The 15,015-nt window shown below is 38.5% G+C and overlaps 1 protein-coding gene across 1 annotated transcript in view; it reads right to left on the bottom strand.

Annotated features, from left to right (window-relative positions):
* The window catches only part of LOC126383016 (cAMP-specific 3',5'-cyclic phosphodiesterase 4B-like), a 98,080-nt gene that overhangs the window by 58,032 nt on the left and 25,033 nt on the right, over positions 1-15,015 (bottom strand). The window contains exon 3 of the mRNA XM_050033366.1: positions 7,292-7,424. Within this exon, the coding sequence (XP_049889323.1) occupies positions 7,292-7,333 (42 nt within the window). The 5' untranslated portion in view covers positions 7,334-7,424. The remainder of the gene's footprint in view (positions 1-7,291; positions 7,425-15,015) is intronic.

Raw genomic sequence — 15,015 nt, 5'->3', positions numbered from 1 at the left:
GGGCTGTAAACAAGCCACGGCACTGAGGAAACAGAGGCAGGCTGCTCAAGCTCATTCTGCATACATCACCCTCCAATTTATGTTCACAGAGCGCAAGTGTAAATGAAACTGGCTTCAGATGAACGAGGGAGACGTGGAGGCGCGAATGATGCTGAGGGGGGAAATAGAGGATCGAGGAATTCCTGGAACATGGCTTCGACAAACAAGAAAATATTTGTCTGTTTGGTTGACAGAGAGTGAGAGTGTGAGAAGGAGAAAGAGTGAAGCCACAGCCTGGCCTCTCTGTCACCAGGGCTGACAGCTCACAACAGTTTGACGAGAACAAGCCTGCACACCATCGACGAGAAATTCACTCTCAACTGACAGTGTTTGCCGAAATGCAGCTACTTGCTGCCATCAGGTACTACAGAATACTGAGTTTAATAGAGCCTAATATATTGTCCAATTGTATTTCTTTAAAGGCAAACACAAACATATTTTAAAGAATTTGGAGCAAGTGTGATATTTAACAGTTGTTAAACTGCTCATCAGTGCTCTCTAGTGGACAAACCAAAGTTATTATTAAAATTAAATGCCTCTTTCAAGATTAGGGTGTCTTTGGTGATAGGAGACTTAAATTTAAGATTTTTTTTTAGATGTTTTATATCTTATTGTTAAGCACAATTAAGACTGATTTTTGGACAAATCATCTTTTTCTTATACAAGCACTGCAGGTATATATTAAGCTATAAGTCTGCATGTAGTCCCATACAGCAGCAGGTTTTACGTAGGAATGTGGTTAAGGGGTGTGCCATATAATCTCGTTCATGATAATACCGGTATAATTTTTAATATGATATGAAAAATTCATATCGTGGTACTAGCGATATTTTGACTTGTTGACATATTGACGTCATACTGTTACCCACGGCAACAACAAGCATTGCTGAAAGCTAAATTACTCTGTGGTGGTTCCAAAAAGAGGAGCAGCTTCAGTAGTGTGGAATAAACTGTGGCGTCCTGAATGTTTTATGAACAGCCCCGGACTTCTCAGACTCTTTTAGTGACTTACCGCTCAGAGGGAACTCATTCAGCGGCTCCTCTGGCAGCAGCACAGCGTCTCTCCCTCTCCTCTCTCGCCGTGCGCACACAGGAGTCGGTGTCGTCAAGTGATTTTGTCATAAACCTTTGGTAATGTAAACCTATGTGACGCTCGTGACTCGACAAAAAACTCCATATATATGGAGCCTGTCACAGGTTACAGCGTGATGATTAGAGGAGAAATGGCAGAGCATAAAGGTCCAGGTGGAAAAAAAACAACTCAGTCATTTAGGATTTTACTAAAAGAAGTAAATCACCTGTTGATTTATATATATAGATCCCAGGGGACATTTCTGTATTTGGGAGCTGTTTAAATGTGTAATTTGTGGTAGATTTTATTTTGTTGAACTATTAATATTGTATACAGAATCTGAATCTCACTCTGAGTTACTGTTGTTGTTCACAAACTAAAGAAATAAGAGATCATTTTTGTTTAGTTTTTACTGAATATTTTAAGGCAAACTGTAAAACGATATCACTTATTTTGCTGCAATTCTATTTTCTTAAATTAATGGTAAAATATATTTTTTGTTTTACTAATTTGTCATATTGACAACAATGTCGTTACCACAAAAATACCCTGAAATATCATGTTTCTGCTACTTACAGTGTTTTATGCGACATATTCAGAGCAGTTTTGTCATCATCCAACTAAATAGCAAAAAGTAGTCTATAGTAATGTCATATATAGGCTAGTGATACCTACACCTAACTTCAGTCTCGGCCGACGGTTAATTTTTGGAGAGTATTTTCAATGTTTCTACATTTTCTGTTTTAAGGTTACAGAGTATCGTTCACACCTCATGCCAGTGCCTCAGTCCCAGACACTTTCGGTACCATTTTATCTCATATGATATGAAGCAGCCTACTTCAGTCATGGTTCTGATGATGTCACTCGTAATTAACACCCCCGCCTCTTTCACATGAACGTGCCCGTGGCTGGATAGGAAAACCCAGAGTTGACTTAACTAGTTGATAACCAGCTTTGTAGTACTGGTAGTACCGGCCAGATAACGAAAAGATATCCAGGGTAAGTTGAACTGGCTTTGTAGTACAGGCCTCTGGTCATGATTTCTGGAAAGAGACATTGCTGTTGAGTTTTTCAAATGTGTTTTTTGGCACCTTGAGCACCACAAGCTGAGTGCCATCTAGTTCCATTACATTGGAGAGAAGGCAGACATCTCTACAGCTGATATCTGCAACACTCTGCAACTCACACCAAAACAATCTACTGATATCTACCACTGTTTGAACCGTCTCTTTAGGCTTAGTAAAAAGTCAAAAGGATGATGGTGAAAAAAGATGCACATCTGTCTTGCTGAGGTGATGCATAAAAAAGAAACCAACTGTAAGTAACAACTCCCACGGGGCTGGCAGCACCGTCATCTGCTCCCATTAAAACGTCCTCTTTACTGCGTCAGGAAAATAACATTTCAAGTCTAAACTGGCTCTTCAGAGAGGACAGAGAGATCCTCTGAGATCTGAGTCCTGCGAGGGATGAAGGTCAAAAGGAAAAACGCTAAAATTCTAATTAATGAGTGAGTGAAGTGAGACAGTGGTGCCACATGATGAGGGCTGACCGTCATCTGAGAAGTACAGGGAGAGAAAACAACAGAAAGAAAGAGGGAGTCATCCCACCACCTCTTTCCAGTGAAAGTGATAAACAGTAATGGCAGGGACACGACGACTGGGAAGCAGAGAAGAAACATGAATGAGAGAATAAACTGCTAAATAGGGAGCAGGGATAGAGAGTTTCTGAATGAGAGAGGGGAAGACAGAGCAGACCGAGAAGTGAGTCTGGCTCCTGATTGGTGGTAAACACAGCTCTGCTGACTCCTCTGCTCCTTCCAGGAAATGCAATTTGTCTGATTTATTGTTCCTGTCTGTTTAAGATAGATTCTTCCTGTCGAAAGGAAAAAGGGTGAAAATAAAATCTGGCAAAACATGACTCTGTTCCGGCGACTCTGATCTGGAACTGTTTCCACTTACACAACAACTCTCGTCAAACAGACGTTATAATCAGAGGCCTAAATCGTCTCTGGTCAATACGTCTCAGTGCCGTTTCTGTTCCACTGTAAATTAGCATCAATTGGATATCGATTTCATCTCTGACATCAGGACATGTAATTCTAGTTCTGCATTGATCCCATGTCTGTGGTCCACTTTGGGAAATACTGCTGATTCATTCTGAGTGTACGGCTGTGTGTAAGCCAGCAGTGGGATAAGGATGCTGATAATTTTAGAATATAAAAACATTAAATTTAGAAATCTATTTGTCGATTTGTCATATGTGGCGGAACTTGGTCATAAAAGCACAGGAACCAAGATGAAAGGTAAAACAATGAGTCTGAAACGGAGGTAGTGTATCTCCGGTGTCAAACAGAGGTGGAGTGGGTGTTTTCTCGATGAAGATGAAAGGCTCCTCTTGGCTGCAGAGTCTAAACAGCTCCAGCGCTCTCTGGGTTATTTCCAAAAAGCCTTTTTGAAGAAGATGGTACAAATGAGACAGCCTCAGGAGTGAGCGGTGCAAACACCAAGGGCAACGACGGAAATAGTTCCAGGGCTTCATCTTTCTACCCCCAACAAAAAGTCTGGTGTATTTTTCCCTGTTGACATTACAGTGCCTGACATATATCTTTAGGTTTGGGAAATACTACAGGAAGTAACTAGGGATGTGACAAAATACCAAATTTCGCAATATTGGGATGAATAAATGTCTCAATACCATCTTGACAAAATCTACCAAGGTATGACATGGTTATTTCCTTACTACAGCTGCATTCTACTAACTCTCCTTGTTGAAAATGGTCAGGGTTCGACATTAACACTTGCTAGCACTAACTGTTAGGCAATAGTATCTCTTTTCAAAGTTTCGTAACTTGACTTTGTAAAAAACGATCCTTAAGATAAATCTGACATTTGATTATTCATCAGTTGTCCTAAGTTGAGAACAGTTGTTGTCGTTAGCCATTTGTGATACCTGGGTTGAGTCTGTCGACCAATCAGAGGCCGTGTTTCTGACCGTGTGGCAGCTCTGATTTCACTGGCACTGTGCAATGGACTAACAAGCAGCTGTCTTGTTTTTGGCTTAAAGTGCTCCTCCAGCTAAAACTAGCCAATGATTATTAAAGTTAAAATCCTCTCAGCCATGTGATTATGTGTTGATTTTATATTTTACATAGTTTGCATTGATGTGATTTATTTCATTAAAAAGCTTAATGTCAAGCACTGATTGTTTTGTTTTGTTTCAACAGCTGAGGGTGCAATCATGCGAATGAAGAAGACAGAACAGGCCCCCTAGCAAGGCAACAAATTTTTCCCAGTGGACAAAAATATCCCCTGCAGCCCAGGAGGCATTTTGCCCATATACCACCATTATAAAAGAGACGCTTGTAAAACTGTCAACAGGACACCTAAAACTGCAAACAAGGTCAAATATGACTTTCTCTATTGTGAATTTTTAAGCCATGGTGGTTTTATGTCTGTAAAACGATTGAAAAATCTGTGACGTCATCACAATTTAAAGTCTATGAGCTGAGCGGGAACTCATTGAGAAACACTACTGTGCTGCTGCAGTAGGGACTCAGCCTTGAATGTGGGAATGGGGAACGCTCTTTACCAGGTGAGCTACTGGGCACCCCATACTTTTTGTCAGCAATGTTTTGTCAGCATCTTGGCACGATGAAGTGCCAACTCCTTCAAACACACCACAGACTGTATGGGTTGTAGCTGCTGCAGGAGTTTGAGCTCCCCATTGGGGACAGATGAAGGAGTTAACCCAGCCGCACACACACACTGTGGCAGGCAATTGTTCACATCACACGGCTAACTTTGTGGTTATTTTAATAAATAATAATAATAATAATCTTAATTTATAAATCACTTTTCAAAACAGAGTTACAAAGTGCTCTACATGTCAATAATTAAAACAGACATGAAAACGACAACTTTGAAAAAAAAACCCTGATAAAAACATTTTGGTATATAGAAACTGAGGAAATAAAAGACACTTTAAATGAACTTAAAACTCGGGTAAAATCAAGGAAGGCTCCCCAATAAAAGAGCTTACTGACTCGGCCGACCTGATTTCCTCGGGCAGATTGTTCCAGAGTCCCGGGGCCCTGACAGCAAACGCTCTGTCCCCTCTAGTTTTCAACTAGGCCTCTGGAACAGACAAAAGACCTCCGCTGCCCGAGGAACTCAAAATTACGTCCCAGTGTGTATGTGTTAAGACGTCGGAGATATAGCTGGGGCAGAGACTATGAAGAGCCTTAAAAGTAATCAGTAAAATCTTAAAATCTATTCTGAAACATTATTAACTCTCTGAAACCTGAGCAAACTGGCTTGATTTTATTTAAATACATGGGAAGAGGGCAACGAGCAACAAAAGAAGTTACCCCCAAAAATTGCAAAAAAAAAAAAAAAAAAAAAAAAATTGTAAAAAGAAAAAATAAAAAACTAGAAAATTGTAAAAAGAGAAAATTAAAAACTAGAAAATTTGTTAAAAAAAACAAAAAACAAAAACAAAAACTGGGAAAAGTGCTTAAAAATTATAATAGTTCTGTACCATAATTTTAAATTTGTTATAATAATAATCATAAATATAAGCTTTTTTTTTTTTTTTTTAAATAATTTTCTATTAATTTAAAAAAAAAAAATTCAATTTGTGGGACATTTCTTACCAAGTTGCTCATTGACTTAAAAAAAAAAATTCAATTTGTGGGACATTTCTTACCAAGTTGCTCATTGACTTTTTTTGCCATGTTTCTGAAAGAAATCACACCAATTAGCTCAGTGTTCAAAGGTTTAAATACTTGTGATATGTGTCCGAAAGCAGCACAAGAATAGTGATGTCGCTTCAGGTTTCAAAGGGTTAAGAGGTTTAGCAGCAGAGTCGAGACATTTTGGTGTCAGTGTGAGTTGGGACAGTTTAATGGCTATGTGTTGGATGTAAGCTGCTGCTGCATTAGCTCGTGCAGCAACCGAAAGTTTACAGATCCGGCTGGGAGTCGGAACAGTCTTGGATCAGACCGCTGGCACAAAAAGGTTTGAATAGGAAAGGTCCGGTAATGTTTGACTGGAAGAGGTTTGATACTACTTGGTACTGGGTTATTTCCATCAATACCATAACAGTATTGACTATCGATACCCAGCCCCATCTATTACAGGAATGTTTTCAGGAAGTCTACACAAACATTCCTGCCAGCAGAGTGTAATAAGCATTGTAGGTGGTATTAACTGAAGGATTTCACTCTAAAATGAGACGCCGGCCTTTTGAAAAATGTGTCTGCCATTACCTAAATCACTGCTGGTATGAAAGTCAAAATCACCACTAATCATTCCTGACATTAATGGTCATTACACGGGATTAAATTGTGTATTTCCTCTAAGCAAGAAATAAACACCATTAGGGTTCGACTGTGTTTTTGCATTATAATAAATGTTCAGTAAATTTTAGGGGGGTTGTGGGGTGATGGGAGGCGTCACAGCAGGAAAACTTTCATCGTCCAGGATGTAGCTTGGCCTCTGAGCTCCTGTTGGACAATGTCACGTAAATGATCAGGCCTGCCTGCCCAGTCATAAACACCGGTGGCGTGGAGGAGAAACAGATGGGCCTCTCTGTCAGATCTCTGTCCTTCCTCCTCTTATCCATGCTTCCACTCAGCCTAATGCCCTAAATGTCTCCTGGTGTGAAGTGTCTTTTTACACCTTTCCTCCTCTTCCCGCTCTGCCTCCGACTAAACTCTGCATCACTCCTCAACTCTTTGTCTCCATCACCCTCCTAACTCTCTCTCGCATACACACACACACACACACACACACACACATGACACACTGTCCTTCACTCCCCCTTACGTCTCCGTTCCAACACACACACACACCAATCTCGCTCTCTGCAGCGTGTCCTGCTGGATAGCGGTCTGTTGTGTACAGTACAGTCATCTGTTTATGAGTCACCGACCACCGCACAGACGTACTGCACCTTGCTGCCTTTGTGTATCCCCACTAGAGCTCACTGTATCCTTGTTCGTGGAGGAAACAGAGGGAAGGCAAGCGTTTTACAGCAACTGTGCAAACTGCAGAATTAGGCTGTAAACTTTAGAGGCGAGATGCTGAATTTCAGATACAGAGAGATCACGAGTGGCTGTGTAATGAATGCATGGATGGATTCATGTAGCCCAGATGGATGGCTGGAAAAATCGATACTTACATCTCCTGGTGTAACCCCCTGTGTACTCCTGCTTTTCTTCATCCTGAGGGATGTTCAGCCGTCTCTTGATCCTTTCTCGGAAAAACGCAGCTCTTTCCTGCTGCTCCTGCTCTGGGCAGCCTCAGCAGTACGCCTGCACATGGGAGGCAGAGAGGAAGGGGAGGGCAGTGATAAAGTAACCAGTTCTAAAAGTTATTCAGCCTCCCTCACAGTGGACACCATGTCTGCTGTTGTTGTCAGACTCGCGTTATTGTTCTGGTGTGGTGATGCAGTGCTGCGTCCGGTTTACGCTGCGCTACATTGCACACTGCATCACACAACTTTGACAAAAAAAGCAGACATTCAGTGAACGGTGGTGGACCATCAAAGTCAGCAGTTACAAGTTTGTGCAAGAACATTGTGCGTCACCAAATGGCAAACCACGCACCAGACCTGTGAGCAATTTCTGATAAATTAATGAGAGTAAATAAAAATCTTCACAGAGCATTTTTCCTGACTGTAGCGACCACAGACCGCAGGCACAGCTAATTCAGTTAGTACGACAATAACTTCACTAAACTGAGCCAATCAGACTGATTAACTGTGTAGACAGTTCGCTAGAGAGAAAAACAGCGGTTCCCAACTGGTGGGTCACGATCCAAAAGTGGGCCGAGGGTCCATCCTGAATGGACTGCAAGTGAAGTAAAAAACACACTTTATTTTGAAGTACAGCAAATTTCCGGCACAGAGCTTTTATTCTGAAGTGCCGTTTCCTGCTGTAGAATGAGTGAATAACAAGAAAGCTACTTACAGTAACAGAGACAGCAAACTAGCTCGACCACATGAACAAACAGGAGTATGGCGCTGAATTTATTCAACTCTGTGGAACTTGAACTAATGACTAAGGAGGAATCTGGACCCCGTGGCTGGAAACCGCTGCTCTAATCAAAGTGAAATGTCTTGCACACCTTGACGATGTTTGGATCGACTGACAGCTGTGAGTCATATTCCTTGCTTTGAACCTTATTAACACCAAGCACCTGCTCCAGGCTCACTAATGGGAACCTGTGCACGATAATGGCACTAACTCCTCAAGCTGAGATTCAAACTATTGGCACAGGAGCCACAGGCCTGTTTCTCTCTATAGGAAAGCATTTTTTAAATAATAAAATAGAGTGAAAAGTGGCTGCTCAAAGCTCTGTTTGCACTTTATTTCTAAAAGAGACACTTTTTACATTTCTTTTATTTATGAGGACTTATTTGCTTTTACATGAAACATATGCCCTAGGTAGCGTGGTAAGACCATCCTGATGATGTGAGCTCGACATTCTGTTTTGCTCTCTGTACCAGTCTGGACTCTGTGCCGCCCCAAACACTTTCAGTGTGCAGGAGTAGTCGCCTTGACAAATAAACTCCTTCAGTCAGTCAGTGCAACAAAACACCAGGGAACATCTTCAACGCCAACGGAGCCAGTTGAGAAATCAAGCTTTGCCAAATCCAGCGGTGCATACTCATGTTCTTGTTTAATTGTTGTTATTGACTCCATTTCTGCAGCGACTCCACTTATTGTGTTCACTCTTCTCAAGTTAGAGTTAGTGCTTGTTGCTTTGGGAGCCGACATTACTGTCCTGCAAGCTGGGTCCTGCGTTTTCTGCCATCAACTTCAATGCAGTCCCTGATTGGCTGATTACGTAGTCTACTATGGTGCAGATCCCTGATTGGTCATGATGGGATTTTAAATTCTGGAAAGTGTTTGAGGAAGCACAGAGTGCTTTTTTTGTACGTTTTTGTGCGGCTATGGTTACAGACTCTCAGGAAGAGACAAATCGCACAATGACCAAAGTTAGAGACGGATATAACTGATAGCATTTTTTTTTTTTAAAAATGATGATTTTATATAGATTTCCCGATAATATTGTTATTGTGAACTGTTTGGCCACGATAATCATGTAGTGAAATTCTCTTATCTTGACAGTCCTAGTTGAAATGATATGGATGCACACTGTTGATTTTATTGGTTAGACATAGGGATAGGAGACAACTTAGACGTTCTGTTTCTGTTGTCACCTCTGCCTTTATTTCTTTTTTAAAAATGTATTTCTGTCTCATGTGACTCACTCACTCATTAATATTATATATACACTTTATTAATCCCAGAGGGGAATATAATGTTGTTATTAGGGCTGCACGATTATGGCCAAAAAGGTAATCACAATTATTCTGACCAATATTGAGACCATGATTATATGGACAAAATATTTTTATTGCACTTTCACATCTGATAAAAAAAAATTTAAAAAAAACACAGCTTTCACTCCAATGTTAAAATTTCTGCATCAAACTAAGACTTCAAATAAGGTTCTTTTTCACTTGAAATCAGTGCATCTCCTAGCAGCAAAACATTAAAAAAAAAACATACCCAAAATATAGGCTAGCTAAAAATGAATATGAAACGCAACCACATAAAAACATTTTTTATTGAACACATATCTTTGGCAAAATTGAATGAGATTGCACTTCAGTCTGTCTTTGAATGTTGGATGGATACGCATCTACTGCTGTATTTTGACGTCTGAGTTGATGCTGGACAAAGATGGAGGTTCAGTGAGGTAATCTTAGGTGACGCCTTCATGCATCCATTGTTTTTCTGCTGGTTTAACAGGTTAGTCGTGTTGCTTTGCAGTGCAACACAAGTCTCACACACTCTGTGCATATGAACTGTTCTCTCCTAAATCCAAAATACTTAAAAACAACAATGTTGGTTAATGAACAGATGATTTTCATTTTGCCTGTCTGAAGTTGCAATAATGAGAAAATGTCTTGCTGCAGGGTGCGCACATGGCGCCATGACAGCTCTTCAAAAAGGGGAGGCTGGCTGTGAGAAAGCGCCTGATTGCTTGATGATATGCAGCTGAGTTTTCTATGAGCGGAGCGTGAATTTTAGAATCAGAATGTTCTTTCCATTTAAACAATAAAAGTCAGGCCTCTTTAATGTTGTCAAAAATCAAACCAGATATTTGACGCCAGCTTTCAGTACTCTGTGCCAAAGACAGTTCGGTTGGTACAAAAAAACCAAAACAAAAAAAAACAGTGAAGTTAAGTATGTGTGATTTGTATTAGTGCCAATAACATGTAAAAACAAAATCAGTGCTCCTTTAACCCCGGCATTATTACTGAATAAAACACAGTCTGTGAGATTGACTCTGTGAAAACAGACAGCTATGTGACAAAGTGCACGGTGTGTGTGCCCGAGGGTCTGTTTGTCCAGTCCGTCAGCCTGTTTTGAATGCACCGACTGTACACTCATCAATAATAGAAGACCACAGCTGGTGGAAAACCACCAAAAGGCAGACATGCGTGACTAATCTCTGTGACAGAAATGGATCGATATATTCCATGTCACAATTGATCACCCCTCTGCGTTCCCCTGACATCACCCCTTATTTAACAGACACTGTGCCCTTGTGTTACAGTCAGTGTCGGACTGCTGGTAAGGGAGGCTGATGTTGATTTCCAGGTGAAAAGAAAGAGCACAAACAATCCAATCGTGTTTGTGGCAAACAACATCTATATGTGCTGCTTCCTGCCGCCCTCAGTTATTGTAAAAATCGTGACATGTGAAGGCAATGACAGCAGATCACAGAGATTAGAGTTCTGAGCGTTTGTAGGAGTCAGCCGCTGGTTCAAATCTCAGCATGACAGAAAAGTTCTCAATAATGTATGAGTGTGCATGGATGTGTGCATCATAGGTTTCACAAGAACACCATTTAAATTCTTCATACTTTATGATACAGAGGTGTCAAGATGAGTTACTCTGTGGTGGTTGTTGTGACAATAAGCAAGAAAATTTTAATGCAGAATAAGTAAAGTATTTAAAACACTTATCTTGTGGAGAATACACATTTCAATGCTACTCATATATATATATATATATATATATATATATATATATATATATATTTTTTTTTTTTTTTTTTTTTTTAAACTTGAACTAACGTAGTCTGACACCAACATTTTTCTGCTCCTTTAAGATATGCTGGTACCATTTTTTTTAAAATACAAAACTAGTAGACTGACCAATTATGAGTACCAGTCCAAGTTAGGGATGCAAGATAACTGATTTTTTGCCAATATCTGATATGCAACAACTTATTTGGCCGATAACTGACACCAATATCGATATATCCACTTTTCTCCCTCCTAATTTTAGTTTTCCCTATCTTTTTGCATTTATTATTATTATTATTTATTATTCACTTATTCATTTTACCTTTATCAAAAAATGTCAGCTCTTGTGCATTTGACCATGTGCGATTTAAATAATATTTCTATTAACTGTGCAGCCCTGAAAATTTTTATGGACAAATTGAAATTTTGACCTGATGATTATCTATGAACTTTGAATATCTTTAGCAAACTTTACCCAAGGGTGGGGGAAAAAATTGATACAGCATAGTACTGGAATATTTTTGCGTGGCAATAGGGGATCATCTTGTTTTTTTTGGGTTTTTTTTAACCATATAAACTCTTAATATGACAAACACAAATTAAACTTTAGGTAGCCTACTAGAATAATATAATCAATTGCTTTTTCAGTGTGCTAGATACAAAAAAAAAAAAAAAGACTTTTGTGAGATGAACAGATTGAAAACTTTAAAAGATATCTTTAGATAAAATAGATGTTAACTACGGAATCAGTATTATGTTATAACGTGAAATGTTAATTGTTCTCACAAGAAGTTTTTCACGTTATAACAATATACTTTCATGTTAAAACGTGATAGTTTATATTGTAAGAACGTGACAAGTTTCACGTTATAACAATATACTTTCATGTTATCCGTGTTTTGGGCCATGTTGATGCCTGTTCATTGCAAAAAGCCAAGTGTCAAATCACAACCGGAGTATATGGGTGCACCTCCTCCAGAGACCAAATATTGCACTATAATGTAGAACTTTTAATGTCCTAACAATATAAATTATTACGTTTTAACGTGAAACTTATAACATGATAACTTATATTGTAAGAACATGAAAAGGTGAAACTTTTCATGTTTTTACAACACAAGTTATCATGTTTTAACTTGAAAATATGTTGTTATAATGTGAAAAACTTCGTTAGAACAATAAACTTTTCACGTTATAACGTAACACCGATCCATTATTTTTTCCTGGTGTGGCAGCAATACGCTTCCATAGTTGACAAAGTTTTCCTTTGGGGGCATAATTTACAGTTGGGAAAAAAAAAAAAAAAAAAAGGTAAAAAAATAAATGAATAAAAAAACAATCGCAATATATTTTATCGCAGTACTCAGCATATCGCAACATATTTAAAATGTTGTATCATGACGTAAGTATCGTGATAATATCGTATCATGGATACTCTGATTCCCACCCCTAACTTTACCACAATCCATCCTGTTGTCCATATTTCAGTCTTGACCAAAGTGATGGACTGAGAAGCATAGCCACCCCTACAGCCACTCTGTTAGTGTGGCTAAAAATGTTCAGAATAAACTTGATAAAAAGGAAAAGCACTTGGCCTCGCAAAACCAACGCTCCACTTTTGTCAAGTAGGTGCTTAAACTATAATTTTCTCAAACAGCACCATTTCAGAGATTTCACAGGAAAATACTTTTCATGCCATCTGAAAATTCTTCCATCATTCCAACTCATTAATATCACTACGTTAACCCTTTTGTTCTGTGTCGTTCTGTTAAAGGTCAAGCTGTTACAAATTATCATTGGATGAATGGACCCCTGAGCTGAGAGCTACTTCAGCAAACAAGCAGAGAAGACAGATGGTAAAAGGTTATATCAGATCATGTCATCTAAGTCCAGTGATGATCGGTGTGATCCTACACTGGTTTCAAAGCTTAGAGGCTATTAGCTCAAATCATCAGAGTACAAGCACAGAGAAGTCAGCGTGTCCCTTAGGAGATAGTAAGAAGCACTCAGCCCTCGTAACTGTGCAGCTATGTTATATTCTGTAATGAGCAGTTAGGGGAGTCGTCAACCTCTGAGAGACCACTTATTATGAAATTCAGGCGGCAAATCCCATTTAATTGTTTGTTTCTGTGCTTCAAAAGTTAGTTTTCAAAGACTGTGTCAAGACTCCAAGGACTTGGACTAGTGCACGAAAAAGATCAATTCAAGGCAACACTGTTCCAAAGCCTGGATGGTTTTAAGGTTGGATAAAAACTAATCTAGGACATAAACGGCACGGATTAATCAATTAGTTCTCAACTATTAAATCAATCACCGACTAATTTGATAATCAGTGAATCAGTCTGGGTCATTTTTTAAAGGAAATGTTGAAATTCTGACTCCAGCTTCTTAAATGAGAACATTTTCGAGTGTCTTTACTTCTGTATGAAGGAAGTCATCTTGGCCTTTGGGAAACAGACATTTTTCACAACATTCTGACATTTTATAGATCAAACATCTAATCCATCACTTGCTAGGCTAACTGACGATGAAAATAATCATTGATTGCAATCCCTACCAGTGAGTATTTGTATGTCCAAATCATCAACACTAAGGATATCAACTTCACAATCAATGGAACCTTGTAGGCAGAGTTGCAGCTCCATGATGAATATCATAAATAACACTGGGGGATATGTTTGACCATGTGTAGCAACTCATAATGTAATAACGGCTCATAATGTAATAACATAAATGTAATTAAAGTTCATAATGTAATAATGGCTCATAATGTAATAACATAAATGTAATTAAAGTTCATAATGTAATAATGCTTCATAATGTAATAACAGAAATGTAATAAAAGTTCATAATGTAATAATCGGCTCATAATGTAATAAACTCATGAGTGTATAACGTAATAACAGCTTTGTGCATAATGTAATAATGTAATAACTTATTAAATTATTACATTATGAGCCTTACTGGCGCCGCTCACAATGTAATAACAGCTCATAATGTAATAATGGCTCATAATGTAATAGCATAAATGTAATTAAAGTTCATAATGTAATAATAGCTCATAATGTAATAATGCTTCATAATGTAATAACAGAAATGTAATAAAAGTTCATAATGTAATAATCGGCTCATAATGTAATAAACTCATGAGTGTATAATGTAATAACAGCTTTGTGCATAATGTAATAACTTATTAAATTATTACATTATGAGCCTTACTGGTGCTGCTCATAATGTAATAACAGCTCACAATGTAATAACAGCTCATAATGTAATAACAGCTCACAATGTAATAACAGCTCATAATGTAATAACAGCTCATAATGTAATAACGGCTCATAATGTAATAACGGCACATAATGTAATAACGGCTCATAATGTAATAACAGCTCATAATGTAATAATGGCTCATAATGTAATAACGGCTCATAATGTAATAACAGCTCATAATGTAATAACAGTTCATAATGTAATAACAGCTCATAATGTAATAACAGCTCATAATGTAATAACAGCTCATAATGTAATAACAGCTCATAATGTAATAACGGCTCATAATGTAATAACGGCACATAATGTAATAACGGCTCATAATGTAATAACAGCTCATAATGTAATAATGGCTCATAATGTAATAATAATATAATAATATTGTGAGAAAAGTGCTGCATTATCATCATTTTTAGGTCAAAACTGCACACACTGACAATGAGGGTGCACTTAAGGGCAGAGGTCTGTGTTTGTGTTTGACTATGATTTGTTTATAGGTGGTGCAGCAGTAACTAACTGAAAAGCCA

Source organism: Epinephelus moara, chromosome 21 (genome assembly GCF_006386435.1).
Source record: "Epinephelus moara isolate mb chromosome 21, YSFRI_EMoa_1.0, whole genome shotgun sequence".
NCBI classification, from domain to species: Eukaryota; Metazoa; Chordata; class Actinopteri; order Perciformes; family Serranidae; genus Epinephelus; species Epinephelus moara.
The sequence above is the reverse complement of the archived record's forward strand: the minus strand, read 5'-3'. Positions and strand labels throughout refer to the sequence as shown.